Source organism: Malus domestica, chromosome 10, assembly GCF_042453785.1.
Source record: "Malus domestica chromosome 10, GDT2T_hap1".
In the NCBI taxonomy this organism is placed as follows: domain Eukaryota; kingdom Viridiplantae; phylum Streptophyta; class Magnoliopsida; order Rosales; family Rosaceae; genus Malus; species Malus domestica.
In genome coordinates this window covers 40,347,302-40,370,875 of record NC_091670.1, presented here as the reverse complement: position 1 = coordinate 40,370,875, position 23,574 = coordinate 40,347,302, and the positions used below count along the sequence as shown (strand labels likewise).

The following is a 23,574-nucleotide window of genomic DNA, read 5'->3' as shown; positions in this document are numbered from 1 at the left end:
AATGTGGACCGTTGGTTGAAAATTCAACGATTATAATTATTATAATTTTAAAGAGATTCCTCTATTTGTAATCGTTAAATTTTTATCTAATGATTTACACTTCTTGATCGAGAGAATCCTCATCTTGAGCTTAGGAGAGGATCCAAATCCCAGAAAGTTAGGCTCGTAGTGTTGGAATTTCGCTTCTCAATGTTTGAAGTTAAACTTTTATTTATTTGTTTATTGGTTATTATTTATTTGGTTGGGAAAGTCCAAATAACACAGAGAAAATTTGGATATCGTCTTTATCGTCTGTTCTTCCATGAAAGTGTGTTACATCGCATGTTCATACGAGGAATAATGATTTTTTTTTATCACAAAGATAATTTCTATTACATTAAAAATTAGTACAAGGCTCAAAAGAACTAGATAAAATGACCAAGCAAAATGATAACGGCAACCTAAAAAACAATGAGAGGTCCTCATCAGTTTAGGTCCAAAGGTTACAAAAAACCAACAATAAAAATTCTACTCTCGAGAAGAATTAATTTGAGGATAATTATTGCGTTTCCTACGTGAGGGAATATACAAAGTGACTGTGTGAGTAACTAACATATTTATGTTGAAATTGTTTATTTTTTTTTATATATTTTGATGACTAAAGGATTTCCAATTCGAATAACTTTTTTATAGGAAGATATCCACATGAAGTTTTAAAAATTAAACAACTTTAAATATAAATTTATATGATAAAGATACATTATTAGATAATGGTAAAATATGTGCATTCCATCGTAAAGGGAACACAAGTATTATTATTAATTATATATATCACCCTCATTAGTCTTTGTCTCGTAAAAGAATACTATTTGTTGAGGAGAAAACATTGCCTGTTGATGTGAAGCGGAACCGACGTTGCAAAGATGAGTTGAGCTGAAGCCTAATTTCTTAATTAAAATGTTGTAAACTCCCTATGCGGTCATGATTCGAAACTTTTTTTTTTTAAATTGTTGTAATAATTTCGAATTTCCTCACTATTTTTAATAATAATAATTTTATTTAAAGAAAAAATTGCTGTAAAAGAGCTCAATTTGCTAGAACTGATAAGCAAATGAAATTGATTAAAAATATAAAAGAAAAAAAAACAAAGACTACTATTGAAATCTATTGGGTTGCTTGACAATACTAAAAAAAAAAACACAACTTGTTGGAAATAAAATATAGAGAAAAGAGAATAAGAGATTGGGATGAAAAAATTAGTCTTCCATTATCATTAGCCATCTTTACATAGGGCAACAAATACATGAGTTATCATCCAAAGGTACCCCAATAGCGTTTCTAAATTATGTATAAGGATATCTACATTTTGTTCCACGACACTCCCCCTTGGATGTTCGTGTCTCAATGATAAGTTATGTTTGTAGTTAATGATAGTTGCCTTGATAAAATCTTGCTTGAAAAATCCAATGGGACAAAACCAAAGCGAAGGAGAAAAACCGAGCACAGTTAAGAAAACATTGATAAGGTGTTTATTTTAAATGCATTTAAATATTAAATACATGATTGACCTATTCATAATTAACATAAATATTGTTGATATATTGTCAATATTGTAACTTTTTATCGATTTTATACAAAATCACCATTTTTCTTTTAAGTTTCCAACCAATTATATCATTACAGTTAGAAATATAGGACTATGTTTCCTAAGCATTGATTAGAGCTTCTGTCTATGGTAGTTGTTATTGATGTTAGCTTTTAATTTGGTTCTACATGATTGACTTATTCATAATTAACATAAAAATTATTGATATATTGTCAATATTATAACTTTTTATTGATTTTATACGACATCACCATTTTTCTTTTAAGTTTCCAACCAATTATATCATTACACCTGAAGATACATTAATGTTTCCAAAGCATTGATAAGAGCTTCTGTCTCTGGTAGTTGTTATTGATGTTAGCTTTTAATTTGGTTCTACCAATCAATCCAGGATACAGTGCTAAAGGTACTTGATACTTTGTACCGTGATCGAGACTAAGCAAGGTTCTCCGTACTGGAACTTAATAGCAGCCCACAAGCCACAAGGCCTTCGTTTCGGATTTTAGTTGCATTCTTGCAAACCCTAAATTTTACCGACACTTTTTGAGTGAAACCCAAAGAAAAAGAGTAAGCAATTTGTAGTTTTTATTCGATTTTTGTGATTTTGTTAGTTATTTGCATTTCAGTTAAATGAATGTAATTATTACTGTGATTTGTGGAGAAAGATAGTTGTTTGATTAAGTATGTGCTTGTGTTGTTCTTGGTGTTTCCAGATTTAAAATAAAATAAAATTCAAGTATAAATAAAAAAACAAAACCGAACCGAACCTAAAGAGAATCGAAAAAAATCGAATCACAAAAAATTAAGAGAAAAATTGAACTGAACTGGACATTAACTTGTGACCAATTAACCAACTAACAAAATCACTTGTTACAAATAACATCTTGTTGTTGCATCAAAATACATAAATGTTAACTAATCTAACTAACATTGATTGAACTAGGTAAAATGAAATGGTTGATCAATTGAAAAATGAAATTATTTAGGAATAACTATTGAATGCTAAGATTACGTATTGAATTCCTAGTAGTAGACTCATAATGAAAAAGTGTGTGTGATTGTTTCAGAAGAAATGAAACAAAAAATGTGGTAAAACTATGACAGTTATTGTCTAATGCTAGATGCAAAGGCACATAATAGATCAATATGAATATCAAGAGTTGCCCCATAATGAAATCGGTTGTTGCTAATACTTTCTTCTCGATTCCTTCTTTTACTTCTTCCATAACCCGAGCTCGGAGAAGGAACAGATAAGAGGGCCCTATGGAGAATGTGTTCAAAAATTCAAAAAGAGTCTAACCATAACGAACAAATTGATTATCTTCATGCATAAGGATACTAAATTACATAGTATAAAATTTTCATCACAAACCTCCATTTTTTTTCTTTTCTATTGTGATTTATAAATAATTATATGTTGATTTTTTAATTTTTCATATTATTGTTTGATTTTCAGTTTTCTCAGTTTTGACAAAAAATTAAAATACTTGAAACTGAACCCGCTTATCACAAATACTTGATGAAAAAAATGAGGCAAAGAGTCAAGTAATCTAGAACCTCTCTTGTGTTTATGAAGAAGAAAAACGTGGGAGTAGGATTCTCACTCCTTCTAATCTATCTCTCATTCCATCTCCTCTTATTTAAACTGTTGCGATTACGACACGTCTACATCTTGTTTTGAATTTTTTATATAGAGAATAAGACAAATAAAAAATAAGAAAGTATGAGAGGAGGGGATGGAAGAGAATGGTTATAGGAGGGGAGAGAATCCAACTCCAAAAATGTGGTATATAAATAGATATAGACAGACTGATTGACGGTATGTTTCACATTGAATGGTCTCTTCAATCAGGTGATGATCGTGCTGATAATTTAAAAGTTGTAGTCCTTTTTTATGTTTAGGACTAGGATTCTCTCCCCTCTTCTTTTGATCCCCTTCCATTCTCTTTTTATTCAATAGTTATCCCTGAATATATTAAGGAATAAGGAGTAGGATTCTCTTCCCTCTCTTTTTCCCTCCCTTCAAACATAAAACTTAGTAAAATGAAATGTTTGAAGGAGATGAAAGTTTGATGTCCCGGGACTTTCCAGGAGTTTTGAGTATTTATTTCAGTATTTATTTCACAGTGTGATGTCCCAATATGGGTGCCGCAAATCAATGTCATCATTGTTGTCCAACTTCTTCCGGTTTTCCCTCGCGACCTCGACAAGGTGCCCTTCCTGTTCTTGGAGCAGTGCCTTCATTTTGCTTTCAAGAGCACATATTTCGTTTCGTTTGTCAAATTTTATATTAGTGTGTGATATGGAACTTGAGTAGATCCCAACAATCTAATTATATGTAGCTGCGTGGATTAATATTAAAAAACAAAAACAAAAGATCATCATCTTCATCTCCCCAAAACAATGCGAGGGACTTTTACTCGTAACTCTTCTCTTTTCCGATTCACCAAATCCAAGGAGTAGAAAGTACTACCGTCACCAAAACAATGCCTCGGATCGCTACAATATTGATGTGTATCTACAAAAGCTCAATGTAATGGTTTAGAAACAACATTAATTATTTTTTAATTGAGTGATCGTTGAATAAAATGTGACTATTTCAGATATTATTTATGATAAAAATACTAAAAATAATGAGAAGGTTAGTCTGAATATGTAAATTAACCAATAGTTTTGATACAAATTGACGGACAACAAAAGTTTGGATACAATTAGAGTGATTACTTCAATATTACTGCAAAAGCTAAAAAGAGAGAAAAAAAACAAAGTCGACAAAGAGCACCTCCAGCGGAAGCCGAATTGCCCTTGCAATTGGAACCCCTGCCTTTGGACCGAATTTTGGTGCTCCAGTGGTGGAAAAAATGGCGAATGGGTGAAAAGCAGGATCTCTATGTGCTGCCTTGCCAATTGTTGCACGGGCCTGCGCCCTTTGACTCAACAAGAGGGAGAGGGAGGGCCCCATCCACGTGACAGCCCAGCCTCCTTCAGCACAGCCCAACGTCTTTCAAGCTGTTGGATTTCCATAGGTTTTTCATCTAAACCGTTATATTTTCAATGTTAACAAAAATTGAGAATACCAACAAATTATCAAAAAAATTCTAAAAAAATACAAATGTATTGCAGTCCTATTAGAATAGGAATATGATTGTGTAAATCCTAACATATCTAGGATATCCTATAGGATTCTACCATATCTCTTAGACTATATATTTTCCTATTAGAGTTGTAATCCTAAAAGGGTAATGAATTAACTTTCCCTACTAATATAAATAAAGGTACAATGGGGTAGAATAGAATACACCTCACAATTACACATCTCTCTCTTCTCTCTCTATGCCGCATATTCCCTCTCTCTGCCTCCTTAATTGTTCAGTAAATTATGCCTACAACAAAATATTTATTAACAACACACTTAAATTAGACACAATTAAGAAACTTAACAAGTTCAACCATCCTCTTCATTTGAGACACACCCCGACCCCGGGACGTCCACTTGGACTCCAAATCGAGTTGTGCTGGCCGACACCTGGAGGGTGACGAAACCATAAAGTATGATGATGTGGAAAAATGTGAATAAATTTAAACCTAAGAGTGCTTAAATACCACAATGAGCTGGTAAGCGGAAATAAATCCACTTCACACGTGACGTTACAGCATAAGCAAGTACAGTAGAGTGAATTAAGAATCGTACTCTCGAAATAATCTCCAATACTAAGAATCGCCACGAATCTTCGACGATAAGAAAGCTCAGCTAATAAAACCTGGAGGGTGCAAACAAAACAAGAGTGAGTGGCCCTAGAAATAAAATTTTAACAGAAACCATATAAAACATTATAATCCCTCGCTATAACACCTGCATAGTTTCCAGAAAGATCATAAATATACCACAACACAGCATCTCATCAGTAATATCAATAATCATGTGATTAATAACCCATACTAGCATGCAAGTCGAAGTCACCTATCGTAACATGTACAACTTACCCATATATCATCACATATGCTAGCTCATCACATATAAAATTTTAACAGAAACCATATAAAACATTATAACCTCTCGCTACAACACCTGCATAGTTTCCAGAAAAATCATAAATATACCACAACACAGCATCTCATCAGTAATATCAATAATCATGTGATTAATAACCCATACTAGCACGCAAGTCGGAGTCACCTATCGTAACATGTACAACTTACCCATATCTCATCACATATGCTAGCTCATCATATATGCTAACTCATCACATATCTTATCACATATGCTAGCTCATCACATGTTTCATCACTTATGCTAGCTCATCACATATCTCATCACATATGCTAGCTCATCACATATTTCATCACTTATGCTAGCTCATCACATATCTCATCACATATCTCATTACATATGCTAGTTCATCACATATCTCATCACATATACTAGTTCATCACTTATCTCATTACATATGCTGGATCATCACATATTTAATCACATATGCTAGCTCATAAGTCGGAGTCACATCTAATGACATGTACGACTTATTCATAGCTCAATAAGTATATATGCATACGAGTTGGAACCACCTAAAGTGGTCTACACAGGACTGGGTGTAAATAAATACGCTCAAGTGCTACGATCACGTGAAGATTATGCGAATAATTGCGGGTTATCTACGAGTCAGAACCACCTATAGTGGTCTCTACGACAGGACTGTGCACCTACCTTGGATCCAAGGTGAGCATAAGGTGCGGGATGTGAACATTACGTGAAGGACTGTGCCCTGGCCACCGACGGGAGTACTAACATCGGGGTGTAGGTTTATGAGCTCTAATTGTATCTGTTGTAACATATACAATTCATGGGCAACCTGTATGACAGTGTCGGAGTTGCCTATCATTGCTACCTAACCATACATGTAGTCATACCATAACCCCATCATTTCAACTAATACCATAAACTCACCTGAACTTACCTGGGCGTCCTGCGTTCACCTTTGCACTTCAAAGCGTTCATAATAATTGTGTGCAGGTAATATACATATAGATAAACCATGATGAAATCTGATACTCAAACACGTTATAGCATTTCCAATTATATATATATATATATATATATAATGTGGCATAAAAATGCAGAAGCTGTAACGCCCTACTCCTGAATTATTCATTTTCAGGGATAATTATAGGTGACAAGCCCAACTAGACACTAGTTTAATTAATTATCATTACTTACGTTTCCTTACTTCAAATTCTTGATTCTTTACACATTGATTTATGACCAACATTTAATCACCAATTCATAAGGTTAAATCTCACCTTTTTACCAAATTCCTTCACGTTGCCCAGTTCCCCAAACAAGGCTTTGTCTCAATTGTTGAATCTCAATTATTGTATGACTGCATCTAACGTCTTGTTAGACTGCCTACGTACCCTAAACAGGGATCAAGCCATTCATGGTTCGCATAAGTACTTCAAAGTATTCATAGTAGTTATATGCAATAATCAATTTATAAACGTTTGTGGAATTGTCAATCATATATATATATATATGATAAGAAGGAAAAGATTCACTTACCTGGAGTCTGTGCTACAACTGCATAGCACAACCATCGAAGCGTTCCTAACGATCGGCGCCTAGGACAATTATCAAACCACATCTCATAATTCTTATCAATATATCATGTAATTTACGTAAAACACATCCCTAAAAACGTTTTAGAGTGATTTAAGCCCCATTGACCAAAAGTCGATCGTCAGTCAAGGATCGATGGTAGGGTCCACAACCCTACTAATTCAATCCGGAAGATTCACTCCTCGGATTTCTGATCAGTAACTTCCAAAAATCCACATTATGCTTCTAAAACATCATCCTAAAATTTCATTATAATCCAACGGTTGGATATTCACTAATAGTCAAAACAAAGTGGCGGTTAACGTTTATTCTTCAAACTTCCAATTCCATTAAGGGAAGATCCGTATCTCGGATTTCCTATCCGTCAGTCCCTATGATTCTCAATTATATACTATAACATATTAAAGTTTGGTGACGATCACACGGTCGGATCGTCGTTTCATATTTTAACCAATTAACGCACCTTAATCAAACTAGGTTCACATAATCAAGTCATAACATATAGTCATCAAATCTAAAATCAAGATATCAATTTAACGTAAAATGACATTGGCGGCTCACTGGCCATGCGCTGCTGCCGGTGGCAGTCCACCGCCTGACTCGCCGGAAAATCCAATTATTTAAAAAAATTCTCAAAATTCAAATAAATAAAGATCTCAACAAGTAGAGCAACTTTCATACTTGTGACTAAGGCCAATTTGGTAGAGAAACGCCTCAAATCACCATGAACCATACAGAACCCTTGAATTTGGGTGTGCTCAATTCGACCTTAAATGAACTTCGACGCCCCAAAACTTGTTTGGGCTTTATTCCAGACCTCAAGAGGATGCTGTAGGTGGTGGTAATTGGTGAAAATCGTTTCAATAATGGGAGAATCAACGACAAGGGTTTCCCGCACCCACTGGTGCGGTTTTCATACTTTCATGGCTAAATTTCTACAATTTTGGGTTGTAATGGTAGAAGGAAGGTCGTGGAACATTTTCCAGGGGGTTAGATAACATGGTTCGCCGGAAAACTGACGAAAAACCATCAGAAAAGATGAAAAGGATTGGGTCGGGTCGGAAAGTGGAACCGGGTCGAAGGGATCCCCCGCTCCCCTCTTCTTTCCTTTTTCCTCCTTTCGTTTGTTTCTGATTGGGCCATCCTAACTCTCTCCTCTCCCTATTAGTCACACACTTCCTCGCATTTTTCTTTTATCTTCTTTCCTTTACACCTCCACCATCCATTCCTCATTTTGTGGCACTCCAGATTTTCCCCTCAACAAAATCTGAAATTAATTAATTTACTAAAATGTCATTAACTTTAAATGTTAATAACTCTTTCGTATAACTCCAAATCACTTGCCGTTTGCGCCCACGCATCTGTAGTGACGAGTAAAACGAGAATACGCCAAGAAGATGAGTCTCACATGACACGACGTGGTAGTCAACACTAGTCAACACTTTGCCTCGAAAGGCATCTTCATAAACTCACGTGTTAAGATTATAAAATCGTCATTTTTAGGGACGTGTTGTTACAATTTGACTTTATTTTAATTAATTATGCTTGTAATACTAAGCTATCCTCTTCATTTGCCTTTATTTTAATTAATTATGCTTGTAATACTAAGCTATGTTATATGCTAAAACGCTGGGTATCCCAACTTCGTAGAACTTGACAAATTAGCCATCACTGTATATAACAGGGGTTCAATGGTAAAAACAATATCATTTTGAAAATTTTCAAACAAAGCACCCAATACTTGATCACTTTTTTACAATTTCAATAACTAAATATTAAATCAGTTTTTTTTTTTTAATTTGATAAAACTAAATCTAAGTTTTTTATTTATTTTTAATTTTGATAAAACTAAAACTAATGTATTATACAAAAAAAATATTAATATGTATAAAATGATAAATAAAAAAGGCCAAGTAAGGGGCTAGTAAATTAAAATAAGAGCATCGATTAAAAAACCATGATTTTTTTTGGGCAAATAAGAACTTTGCTTCTTGAGCAGTAGCATGTGCTCTTGGGACCAGTCCATTTATACAAATTACAACTGGTAAGGGTAGGTACCAGTCCATTTATACAAATTACAGTCTATTTTTACAAATTACAACCGGTAATGTTAGGTACCAGTCCATTTATACAAATTACAGCTGGTAATGTTAGGTACCAGTCCATTTATACAAATTACAATTGGTAATGTTAGGTGAATCAAATTTACAAATCAAATAATGTGTCATACATAGAAAATAAACACATTAATTAATATTTAAATAATAATTCAATTATCAGCAATCATATTATTTGATGTAAAAATTCAATTTACCTAGCATTAACCAATTGCAATATATGGTCAATAGTGATTTGTTTGAATAAAGATAACTTGCACCCAATCCTAATCCAATGGAATAATGACCACACGCATGCAATCCTAATCCAATGGAAGTAGCTATTGATTTGTTGGAATAATGACCACATGATTGCGACAACTATTGATTTGACGGGAAAATGACCACATGCATGGAATCCTATGTAGTAGTTTGGCCGTAGTAGCCATCTTCATACCATCATTGTCTCATGCCAGCTGTTGCAATATTATCTCATTGGAAACTTTAACGAAAAGTTCCTGATAAAAGTTCTCGATAATATTCACTTTAACGAAAAACTATATTTTTACATTAAAAAGTCAATTTTGGTACTATTCACTTTACCCTTTATTTTATCTTTATCATTAAAACTCAAAGTTTTCAAGTCATTTTTATTAGTTTTCCTTTTAATATTTTTATCTTGACACTATTTATTTGGCTGATCCCATCTTGAAGTCTTTCTTCTCCTATTCTAGTTACAAAATTGATACTCTTATTATATATTTGTTTAATTATTTATGCATTGATGGTCCTTATCTTTATTAAAAAGATAATACAATAGATGTTAAATGTAATATTACTCTACAGATTATACCATCAAAATAGCGGTAGTCAACCACACAACTTCCCTACACCCTTGGACTTTTCTTGCTCTTTCGTTATGCAAAAGATAATTCCACAATATTATCATGGTAATTCGACCAAGATAAACATTTAAATTTTCCTTATTTGATCCACATCATTATATTTGATCCCACGGTCTAGAATTTTTCTCATGCAATGGCATCGATTGCATGGACCAGTTATCTAATCTTGGGTTCAAACACTAGCGCAGATGAAAGGGGTGTGGATTGGAGAATTGTAGCCGTACCAGATTAATACCCAAATCTAACCTTGTCACAATTTCTTGCCCCTATGGTTTTACCATCTTCCTTGGGAACCATATAGAGAAGTTGGAGACGGGGAGTTCGAGCAATAGACAACGGCGAGAGAGAGAGGGACCACGATATAGAGCGAGAGAAAATAGAGAGCGCAGCATTGGGAGAAATTAGGGTTGAAGTCCGGTTTTCCCTTTTCTGTTTCCCCAAGGCTTATCGAAGAAGAAAGCTACGATTGTTCGTGCTGCTATTCTCTTAGGAATTTCATTTTTTTGGTTGGATTGGGAATTTCCTTAAAAAGGAAGGAAAAAACAAACAAACCAGAATTAGTGTATCACTGACTTTATAATTAAGAACAAACCTGAAGTTATTTTATTCAGATTGTTGTGCTATGTTTGTACTATTTGCACATAATAAAGAATTTAATAGTAAAGAAGAAAGCCAAGACGGTTCCGTCAAATTCAGCTTTGACGGAATTCCACAAAATTAATTGGTAATATATGGAGTAGTACAACTTACTTATAAACTGTGGAATTTATTCTCAACATGCTCCCTCACGTGTGATGAATTTTCAAGCCTAACACGTGAACAACAAAACGGGGTGACGTGCAGTACGTGTGGATGTTTGACTTCACACGTGGGACAACCTGCTCTGATAGCATGAAGAAAGTTAAGATTTCACCATAAAACCAATTGGCAATAAGGTAATTTTATTTAGACCCAACAATACTATTTCTACACCCAGCTATAAAAAACTTTTTATGAAATTCCTAAATTATCCCTTATACAAAACAAAATAAGAAACTGAAAATTAAATATTTGTCTACACCCATTCAACCGAGATAGAACCCACATACATCGCCACCACTCAACCACCACTTCAGACCTCCCTCCCTCTTTCTTCTCATGCATATATAAGTAGTTAGGCGGGATTGCTAAATCAGCCATCGCCTTCAACAACCCGACCCAATACAAAATCCATTTAACTCCATTTTGGACTTCTGCAACAAGTCGCTTACGGAGTCGACGATGCCGCTTAGTTTTGCCTATTAACAACAAGGCCCTATCACGCGCAATAGAAGAAAATGGAAAGATTCACTGGACGTTTGGTGGAGTAGCCACCGCAAAGAATTGGTGGGTGTGGGAGAGGTGGGGGAACACACCGATAATATCAGGGAAAAAAAACAGTCGGGAGGGATACAGACCCAACAAATACAAAGAAGAGACACCAGAACAGTCGGGAAATGGGTTTGATGAGTTTTTCTTTTTCCAGATTATTTATGTTTATAATTTATGAGGGTAAACTAGAGAGTTTAGGTAACAAAATATTAAAGTTGGGTTTAGAGAGAAGAAAATTGGGTCCAAATAAAATTTCTCTTGGCAATATGGAGAGTAACCCAACTTACTTATAAGCTCATGCAAGGTCCCTCATCTCATCCATGCAAGATCCCTCCTCCCATAATATGAGATTCATTCTCAACAGGGGACGACGCACTTGATTAAAATAGGAAAAACAATGAGCTCGTTTGAATGTGCTTTTAAAATGACTGAAAACACTTTTTGTGAAAATGTTTTTGGAACCAATCTTTAGTAAAAAAGCAAGTAAATGCTGGAAAAACACTTAAAGTGCTTCCAGGAAGAAGCACATAACTGGTGCTTCTTGCATAAAACATTTTAAATGCTTTTGGAATCAAAAAAATATTTTCTTTAAAAACGCTTTCAGTCATTTTAAAACATATCCAAACGATCCCAATATCATTTTGAAAATTTTCAAACAAAGCACATACATGGGTATTGGATAGTTACTTGATCACTTTTCTTTATATTTTTTAATAACTAAATATTGAATGAGTTTTTTTTTTTTTTTTTTAATTTCAATAAGAGTAATGCTATTCTTACCACAATTTTATACCACATTTATTATTTATTTACCATCTTAAGTGGCAGATGAGTTGGACAAGCTAAATCGTTTAATTTCAATTTTCTTATTAATTAAAACACTTAAATAAGGAAAATTGCAGACTTCAAAATCTCTCTGGCGTTAGTAACTTAATTGGGTATGAACCCTAATCCGATAGACAAATTTGATTTTGACTCCTAATTCGCATGAAAGCTAATAGGCGTTACTTGATGAAATAATAAAAAAAAAAAATCACGAGATGAACAACCATGGAGTACCAAAGAAGATTGGAGACAGAAATACTTGAAGGGGAATGAGGATTAGGGCTACGGGGCATGAGTCTAGAGATAGAAATCAATGGTGGTTGTGGTATACGAGTAAATTCTATAAAGATTGACCATAATCATGGAAATCAATAGAAATCAATACAAAAACTGGCATGAAAAAAAAAACAGAAAGTGGTAGGAAGAAAAAGGAGAATGGAAAGGGGAAGGAAGAAGGAGACTTCTTGTATACCATAATCATCATTTAATTAACAATCATTTTATTAATTATTGATTAACATTTTGAAATTAAATGCTTATTAATTTAAATGATGTGGCTATCTACATCATATGTCATCTAAGGTGGTATATAATTGTGATACAAAAACATGGTAAGAATAACATTATTGTTTTGATAACACTAAAACTAATATTTTGATAAAAATATTTTAGCGTACGCGTTGTATAACATTAGAATTAGAGCATCAATCTAGAAACTATGACCAGTCTCCCACCGTGCTTGAAAAATCAAAGGGAAACTAGGGCCACTTCTTTTTCCCAACAAAGCGAACAGTTTAATTTATACGGTTGTGAAAGTCCAAGCAAACTTTGCTACAATTTGCTACAAAAAGCACAATTTCCAAACCTATTCCAATTTCCAAACCATTCACGCTGTCCATTTTTTATACATATTTTGAGACTTATTTTGTGAAGTTCATTTTGTAATGCATATCAACGATTTTTGAATTGTCTATATTTCAATTCAATATTCATAAATAATCAACGTAAAAAATTAGACAAATTCTAAAATCATTCATTCACTCATTTGTAATGAAGAAAATGAATGAATACATTTTGCAAATAAATACTAAAATGACTATCATTTGATCTAATGGTCATATGGTTTGAATTTTTGTGATTTTTTATAGACATGATATTTAAAAGAAAACCTAAAAGATAAGCACTTAAATCGTTAAAATACATAACAAAATAAGCTCTACAAAATGCGTGTATCCTTCAATCCTAATTATATATATATATATATATATATATGTATGTATTTATATATCAAACATTATTGCTACACAACAAGCCCAAAACTGCTTCACCTTCTGAAACTACAATCCCTCGTGAACCTTACCCAATTCTCTCTTGATCTCTAACATGCCACGTGCTATAGTGCATGGTCGTCCTGTACTAAATGACTACGTACTATTCCTCGTGAAATCTTAGGTATCGTTTGGTATGCAGACAAGATGGAAAGGGACAGGATGGGATGAAACGGAGAATGAACAAAGATGCTCTCGGATGGAAACAAGGAGGAAGAAGAAAAAGACGGAGAGATTATAATTTTGTATTCCACAAATGTGGAACAAGTCTTTCAGAAGAACAGAATGTTTTATCCCATTCCATCATGTCCCGTCACGTACCACTTGGTACCTTAAGGACCGCCAACCTTACCCAATGCTTTCTCGATCTCTAAATACATGCCACGTGCTATAGTGCATGGTCGTCCTGTACTAAATGACTATGTACTATTCCTCGTCAAACCCTTAAGGGCCGCCAACCTTACCCAATTCTCTGTCGATCTCTAAATACATGCCACGTGCTATAGTGCACGGTTGTTCTGTACTAAATGACGAGAGATTTTTCAATGTGACCGATACACGGAGTAGTATATCATGTGTTACTGTACAAATGATGTGATATGTATACTAAAAAATTAATAACTTAAAACATAAAATTTCTTACTACATCTATTAAAACACGTGGTATACCACTTGTATTTCCAATCACAATTAGAATTTTCTCTTAAATAACTACGTACTATTCCTCAAAGTAAAACCTAGAACATATTATAAAAGCAAGGCCAATACAACGTATTATTCAGAGTCAAGTAACCATGGCTTCTATGTCAGCTCCACTCGTCACCTCCGTCACAATTAGATTTTTCTCCTAAATGACTACGTACTATTCCTCGACAACGTGTGCACGGCCTGCCACCTGTGCAAAGAAAAGTAAACCTAGAACATATTATAAAAGCAAAAGCCCATACAACGTATTATTCAGAGTCAAGTAACCATGGCTTCTATGTCAGCTCCACTCGTCACCCCCACCACAAGTATCATCCCCACAACTTCTCTCTCTCCTTTCTCCCAAAAGTATCACCGAATATCCTCATTTGGAAACCCTAGGCATTCCAATTTACAAGCTGTCTCATGCAAAGCCACAAATAATAGTAGTGACCAAAACAAAAACCCTTCCACTAGCTCCAACGATCACGACCATGAAAACCCTTCTCCAGTAAACCTAGACAGAAGACATGTACTTATAGGTCTCGGAAGCCTGTACGGTGGAGTGGCTGGTCTTGGCAGCGACCCCTTCGCTGTTGCAAAGCCAGTGTCGCCGCCTGACCTAGCCAAATGCGGAGCTGCGGACTTTCCAAGTGGAGCAGTCCCGACCAACTGTTGCCCGCCAACGTCCCAAAAAATCGTAGACTTCAAATTCCCCTCCCCTACCAAACTCCGCGTCAGGCCGGCAGCTCACGCCGTGGATAAAGCCTACATCGAAAAATACTCAAAAGCCATCGAGCTCATGAAAGCCCTCCCGGACGACGATCCGCGTAGCTTCACCCAGCAAGCCGATGTCCACTGTGCCTATTGTAACGGTGCGTACGACCAAGTCGGCTTCCCCAACCTCGAGCTCCAAATCCATCAATCCTGGCTTTTCTTCCCCTTCCATCGTTACTACCTATATTTCCACGAAAGAATCTTGGCCAAACTCATAGACGATCCGACCTTCGCGTTGCCGTTTTGGAACTGGGACGCGCCAGCTGGCATGCAACTCCCTGCCTTGTACGCTAACCCTGACTCTCCGCTTTACGACGAGCTCCGCGCTGCCAGCCATCAGCCGCCAACTCTCATCGATCTTGACTTCAACGGCACGGATGAAACAATGTCCAAGGATGCTCAAATCGAAGCCAACCTCAAAATCATGTATAGGCAGATGGTTTCCAACTCCAAGAAACCGCTGTTGTTCTTTGGTTCGCCCTACAGGGCTGGCACTGAACCAGATCCAGGGGCCGGTGCAATCGAACAGACCCCACATGGTCCGGTTCATACATGGACCGGAGATAACACGCAACCTAATTATGAAGACATGGGGAATTTTTACTCCACTGCAAGGGATCCGATATTTTTTGCGCACCATTTGAATCTGGATCGAATGTGGAATATTTGGAAAAGTATAGGGACTAAAAATAAAGATATTAACGATAAGGATTGGTTGGATACGGGGTTTTTGTTTTATGACGAGAATGCTGAGCTTGTTAGGGTCACGGTGAGGGACACTCTTGATAATAAAAAGCTAGGGTATACGTATGAAGATGTTGAGATTCCATGGCTCAACTCTAGACCGACGCCACGTCGGACAAAGCTTGCGAGAAAGGCAAAGGCGGCTGGAGTGGCGAAGGCCGCTGAGACGACGTCATCGGGGAAGGTGGTGGCGGGTAAAGATTTTCCAATAAATTTGGAGACGAAGATAACTACGGTGGTGTCAAGGCCGAAGCCGAAGAAGAGGAGCAAGAAGGAGAAAGAGGATGAGGAGGAGATATTGGTGATTCGGGGGATTGAGCTTGACAAAGATGTGGCTGTGAAGTTTGATGTGTATGTGAATGACGTGGATGATGAGGATGCGGCACCGAGTGGACCCGACAAGAGCGAGTTTGCTGGGAGTTTTGTGAGTGTGCCACATAAGCAGAAGGAAAAGAGCAAGAGTTGTTTAAGGTTGGGGTTAACGGACCTGTTGGAGGATTTGGGTGCTGAAGATGATGAGAGTGTGGTGGTGACTTTAGTGCCCAGGTACGGCGCTCAGGCTGTTAAGATCGGTAGCATCAAAATTGAGTTTCTTGCTTGAACATATTGCGCCGAAACCTTTTCAGTTTCTAGTTAATGTGATCCTTTTTTTCCTCAATCTATATTTTAAAATTATACCAAATTAAATTTGTAATGTTGCTAGCCACATAATCTTTCAACTACAATGTGAGCACATTCTCTCAGAAGCGACTTTACGTGCGACTTGCTAACATTTGAAGTTTTGATCACAAGAAAAATAGAATTATATCAGTGGACAAGACAATGTCAAAAGAGTAATGTTAGATAGACTAAATTTGTAAACTAAATAATGTGTCACCATAAGAAATAAGTCTATTAATCAATACTTAAGTAATATAGCAATGCTTGGGAGACTAAATTTGTATATTAAATTTTGGAAACTAAGGGATATGAAAGTTGTTAAGTGAGAATTCGGCTAGCATAAAATATAACATGAGGAAGTTTGTTAACTCGCTGCCCTAACACAACACCTATTGCATACTCAGAGGCGTCACACATGATTTCAAAAGGAAGAGACCACTCTGGAGCTTTTATGATTGGGGCTTGTGTTAATTCTTTCTTGAGGGTCTCAAAAGCTTGTAAGCACTCACCATTTAAATTAAACACAGAATCTTTAGCAAGCAGATCACAAAGTGGCTTGGTGATTTTCGAGAAATCTTTAATAAATCGGCGATAAAAACTTGGATGCTCGAGAAAGGATCGAACTTCTTTTACAGAAGTGGGAGGAGGAAGCTTCGAAATCAGCTCCACCTTAGCTTTATCAACTTCAATTCCGTCAGCTAAAATTACATGACCAAGAACAATACCACTTTTCACCATAAACTGACATTTTTCCCAATTTAAAATCAAGTTGGTTTCTTGACACCGTTAGAGCACCAATGAAAGATGATGAAGACATTGATCAAACGATGACCCAAACACGGAAAAATCATCCACGAACACTTCGATACACCTTTCCACCAAGTTTGAGAAAATGCTCATCATGCATCTTTGGAATGTTGCGGGAGCATTACATAACCCAAAAGGCATTCGTCGATAGGCAAAAGTTCCAAATGGACATGTGAAAGTAGTCTTTTCTTGATCTTCCGGAGCTATGGGAATTTGATTATATCTGGAATAGCCATCAAGAAAACAATAATAACTATGGCCTGCAAGTCTCTCAAGCATGAGATCAAGGAAAGGGAGTGGAAAATGATATTTTCGAGTTGAATTATTGATCTTTCTGTAATCTGTACACATTCTCCAACCCGTGACAGTCCTCTGGGGTATAAGCTCATTATTTTCATTCTTGACAACTGTAATTCCAGATCTCTGTGGTACAACCTGCAGTGGACTTACCCATTTGCTGTTAGATATAGGATAAATAATGCCGACATTCAGTAATTTAAGAACTTCTGCCCGAACCACTTCTTGCATATGTGGATTTAGACGTCGCTGTGCCTCTCTAGAAGGCTTTGACTTGTCCTCAAGATATATCCGATGCATGCAAATTGAGGGACTAATTCCTTTTATGTCTGCAATACTCCATCCCAATGCTGTTTTATGCTCCCTCAACATTTGCATCAACTTTTCCTCTTCTGTTTGGTTAAGATCAGCAGCTATAATCACAGGAAGAGTCTCTGAATCACCAAATATGCATACTTTAAAGTCTCTGGAAGAGGCTTCAATTCAAGCTTTGGAGGTTGTATAATGGATGGTACAATTTTGGCTTGTGAGTGGCAACGCTTCAAATTTGGGCTGGCATCTAAGAGAGTAGGACGTTACGGCATTGAGATCTCGTTCTGCTTCAATGATGGTAGCCTTTTCAAAACTCATCCCATGTTGAGAGATACAAACTTCCAGAGGATCTGAGATGCTTGATTCAATGAATGTTTTTTTTTATAATTGGATCCACTACCTCAACACGAAAGCAGTCATAAAGATCCATGGGCTTCTTCAATGCTTCGAAGACCTGAAATTCTACAGTAATACCTTGCACAGTCATAGTTAATAATCCCGATTTAACATCAATCTTCGTACCTGCAGTAGCCATGAAAGGTCTGCCAAGAATGAGAGGCAAGTCACGACCAGGAATTTCGGCTTCTTCCATGTCCAAAATGATGAAGTCAGCAGGAAGAATAAATTGATCAACACACACAAGTACATTTTCAACAATCCCTCTTGGATATTTCACAGAACGATCAGTGCATTGTAGAGAAATGGATATGTGCTTTAGTTCGCCTAATTTGAGGTGTTTATAAGCAGAATAGGGCATCAAATTCACACTGGCTCCCAAGTCAAGCAAAGCTTTTTCGAATTTTCTTTCTCCAATGACACATGGGACTGTAAAGCTACCAGGATCTTGAAGTTTTGGTGGCAATTTTCTTTGAAGAACCGCACTAACCGTGTCTGATAACTTCACCTCCTCATGTTCTTCATACCGTCTCTTGTTAGTACAAAGTTCCTTCAAAAACTTCGCATATGATTGAATTTGTTTGATGGCATCGAGAAAAGGAATATTAATCTGCACCTTTCTAAATTGCTCTAAAATATCTCCCATATACTTCTCTTTTTTAGCTTGTCTTGTCAAGCTGCTGCCCGATATGTGCGCTGACCCCTTCATCTTCTTCCTTATTAATTTTTGAACTTTCCACATTATTACCAATCGTCTTTCCACTCCTCAAAGTGGTGACAGCTTGAACATGCTTTTGATTCCTAGGATTTGTTTCAGTTTGGCTTGGAAATTGCCCTTGTGCTCACTCCAGCTTGTTCAAAGTAGTAGCTATCTGTCCCAACTGAGTCTCAAAATTAGATCGAGCCTTTTCCAACACCGTCTGACTTTGTCTAAGCGACACAACTTCATGTTCATACCGATCAGTTTTCTTTAAGAGTTGAGATAACATATCCTTGATAGACGAGTCTTTTTGTTGAATTGGAGGAGCTTGATAAGGTTGCTGATATTGCTTTGTTGAAGTGAATGATCCCATGCTATTTTGTGAATCTCTCTAAGAAAAATTTGGATGTTCTCTCCATCCCGGGTTATAATTATTAGAATATGGATCATTCCGGGGCCTCCCACTAAATGCATTGACCTCTTGGATGCCTTCTAGATTAGCATTTGTTGGACAATTTTCCATGTCATGGGCGATGCTCGCACATAAAGTACATGGCTGCGTGGCTATCTTGCTTACAAGTGGTGTGAGAAGCTTGGTGAGGGCTGCCACTTGTGCCTCTAAGCCCGTCCTTGTATTAACTTCATAAATGCCTCCTTTTTTTGTTGACGATGCAGTTGGAACTCTCAAATCTTTTGTAGGAAAATCCCAATGCTCAGAATTTTCACATATAGTTTCAAAGGCATGTATGGCATCTTCTGGAGTTTTGTCTATCAAGGTTCCACCAACCGTTGAATCAACCAAACTCCTACATTGAGAGTTCAAACCTTTGTAAAAATAATGAACCTTTTGCCAAGTGTTGAAACCATGATGAGGACATTGAAGAAACAAGTCCTTATAGCGCTCCCAACTTTCATGAAACTGTTCACCTTCTTGTTGTCGAAAGCTCATGATTTCATTGATCAGAGCATTGGTTCTTCGAGCGGGGAAGAACTTGGACAAAAACTTCTTCGATAATTTTGTCCATGTGTCGATAGATGCTTCGGGAAGAGAATCCAACCAACTGCTTGCTTTATCCCTCAAAGAGAATGGGAATAACCGAAGTCGAATTTGCTCTTCAGTAACATTGGTGAATGTGAATGTGGAACATAGCTTGAAAAACGCCTTGATATGATGGTATGGATTTTCTTCCTCCTTCCCAAGAAATATAGGCAGCAACTGAAAGATTTGTGGACGAATCTCAAATCGCTGCGCAATTGGAGCCAAAACAATGCATGACGGTGCGTTGTACTCCGTTGGCTTTGTATAATCACGCATGAGCCTTGGTTGTGGTGGTAGCAATGGTGGAGGATTATTTCCACCATTATTAACTACTTCCTCCATGGCTGGTTCTTGACACACTCGCTGCCTCCACTGTTCTCTTAAAGTACGCACAAGTTCTTGGTCTATATGAATCAACTCAAATTGCAACGAACGTCTACCTTGCATATACGACCAGACTGTGCTCCTTGTTTGACCACTGCTCAGTATTTTGTACATTTCTTGCAGCTCAAAAATCCAATCATTGATCTGTTTTTTGGGTTGAAAACTAGACTTCTGGGGCTTTCCAACGATACACAATATTCCTGGTAAAAAATCGAATAGTTTAGTCCAAAACTGTGTCGAAACAGTGATACAAAACTGAAATAAAACAGTGACGAAAATTACTTTTACTTATCTTAATAGTTATGACTCTTACTCGAAACTAGAGAACAAAACAAAATCAAATTGAATAATCTACAATAAACTACTTATTAGATATGGAATATGATATCAAATTGGGGGACTCAATTAGAGTCCCCGGCAACGGCGCCAAAAACTTGGTGTAAACTTACAAGTGCACAAGATAGTCGTAATATAACGTTTTGCAAGTCCAAGTATCGTTCCCACGAGGATTCTAATTCAATCTCCAATTTGATAAACTAAACCAAATCTAATTATATTAAAGACACACAAACCCAAACAACGAACTAGACTCGATCTTAATTAATAAGTCAATCAAAGATGTAAAAAATTTGTTGTGATGATTTTATAAATGAACAAAAACAGAACCTTAAGTAAAAACTGAAATTAAAGAAAAGAAACGGTTGTGTTTTAAGGCAAGTGATGAAAATCTAGGGATTCGGAATCAACCACAAGCAATCTAGTTTAGGTTTCAATGCATTCAATGGATCTTTCAATTCTTTAGATGATAATTCCCGTATCTAAGTCCTTGTCAGGCATATTAGACCATAGTTTTCCTTATGTGAATGATTCTCTCCTAGTTTAGGCAGAGGTCGTATATCCTAACAAGCAGTCTATCCTAGTTAAGGCATAAATTTAACAAGTAGGACTCTTTACCCTCTAGAAAACAAGGGACCCAAACAAACCATTATTCTTTTTCAAGCAATAATGTAATTTACCACACTTAACCACAAGAAGCTAATTGAATTATATTGTTAGTTCAGTCTCAAATTCATCTTCCAATCTTACTAGATGCAAAGTCCTAAGGTGATCAATCAAAGAACTCAAACAAACAGTAACAATTCAAACAGTGATTAAGCATTCATCTAAAAGAAACTGGAAATCCAATGAATAACATTACAAACCATAAACATCCATGCTAGGGCATCATCCTAACCTTAGAAAAAGAGTTTAGTTACTCATAAAATCTGAAAACATAATTAAAAATCTGAAAAACATAAAATACTTCCACACGATGGTGATGGATTGCCCAGATGATCGGCGACTCTGTTTCACTCCTTGCTGCGACCTCTTCTCTGCACCTTCGAAAACCCAAAAACTCTCTCTGTCCGCTCCTAAAGTCCGACGGTCTGCCCTCCTTTATTCCTGAATAAAACTGCTGGAATACTTACTTGAATGGGACTCTTGAATTTCTCTTCTGACTTAGATTAGTTTATTGATGATGTGGCACACTAAACTATTAAATATATTAACTATGCACCGTTTAGAATAGTCCTGAACTTTTCTAAAAGCTTCCTCTTCTTTTTTCTCTGCTTGTTTCCTTTAATTAAACTTTGTAAATCTGGAATCTCTTTGCAAATCCCGCGTAAAACCTTGCTGGCAGACATCTGGTAGAAAAACCACTATAACGTCTTCTAGGAAACTCGGAATCACGAATCGTAAAATTCCTCTGAAAGCTAACTTTCATATCTTTCCAATGGTATAAGACTCAACAGCTGGTTCATTCTAAGGAAGTACAGTTTAATCCGTAAAGTTGGCTGATCCGCACAAATAGCCTCTGCTTCCAGCATGCCAAACTCATTTCAATCGCTAAAAATGCTCTTTTTTCTTCTTTCTTCATCTTCACACTTCAAATCTAAGAAAAACATAAAACTAAGTGAAACAAACTAAATTCACTCAAAAGGATAACAAAAATCTAAACTAAAAGGGCATGAAAATGTATGCAATTATGATTATATCACTCATCACATATCTCATAACGTATGCTAACTCATCACATATCTCATCACATATGCTAGCTCATCACTTATCTCATTACATATGCTAGCTCATCACATATTTCATCACATATGCTAGCTCATAAGTTGGAGTCACCTTTAGTGACCTGTACGACTTATCCATAGCTCAATAAGTATACCTGCATACGAGTCGGAACCACCTAAAGTGGTCTGTACGACAGGACTGGGTGTAAATAAATACGCTCAAGTGCTACAATCACGTGAAGACTGTGCGAATAATCACGGGTCATCTACTAGTCGGAACCACCTATAGTGGTCTTTATGACATGACTGTGCACCTACCTTGGATCCAAGGTGAGCGTAAGATGCGAGAGGTGAACATCTCGTGAAAGACTGTGCCCTAGCCACGGGTGGGAGCACTAACACCGGGGTGCAGGTTTATGACCTCTAACTCTATCTATTGTAACATATACAATTCATGGGCAACTTGTACGACAGTGTCGGAGTTGCCTATCATTGCAACCTAAACATACATGTAGTTACCATAACCCCATCATTTCAACTAATACCATAAACTCACCTGAACTTTCCTGGGTGTCTTGCGTTCACCTTTGCACTTCAAAGTGTTCATAATAATTGTGTGCAGGTAATATACATATAGATAAACCATGATGAAATCTGATACTCAACCACGTTATAGCATTTCCAATTATACACACACACACACACACACACACACACACATATATATATATATATAATGTGGCATAAAAATGCAGAAGCTATAACGCCCTACTCCCGAATTATTCATTTTTGGGGATAATTATAGGTGACAAGCCCAACTAGACACTAGTTTAATTAATTATCATTACTTACGTTTCCTTACTTCAAATTCTTGATTCTTTACACATTGATTTATGACCAACATTTAATCACCAATTCAGAAGGTTAAATCTCACATTTTTACCAAATTCGTTCACCTTGCCCAGTTCCCCATACAAGGCTTTGTCTCAATTGTTTAATCTCAATTATTGT

The 23,574-nt window shown here is 36.4% G+C and overlaps 1 protein-coding gene, 1 non-coding gene and 1 pseudogene across 2 annotated transcripts; 2 read left to right on the top strand and 1 right to left on the bottom strand.

The window, feature by feature from the left end:
• Nucleotides 1-2,387: 2,387 nt before the first annotated feature.
• Nucleotides 2,388-2,963, bottom strand: LOC139188725 (putative protein TIC 214 N-terminal part; annotated as a pseudogene).
• An 11,278-nt stretch (nucleotides 2,964-14,241) lies between these two features.
• On the top strand, nucleotides 14,242-16,654 carry LOC103412438 (polyphenol oxidase, chloroplastic-like). Its single transcript, XM_008350998.4, has one exon. It carries the CDS (start codon nucleotides 14,677-14,679, stop codon nucleotides 16,507-16,509), a length of 1,833 nt encoding a protein of 610 aa, XP_008349220.2. The 5' UTR covers nucleotides 14,242-14,676; the 3' UTR covers nucleotides 16,510-16,654.
• Nucleotides 16,655-19,940: 3,286 nt separating this feature from the next.
• LOC114819346 (small nucleolar RNA R71) lies at nucleotides 19,941-20,047 on the top strand. The gene has a single exon (XR_003766403.1). It is a non-coding gene; the product is annotated as a small nucleolar RNA R71 (small nucleolar RNA).
• The last annotated feature ends 3,527 nt before the right edge of the window (nucleotides 20,048-23,574 follow it).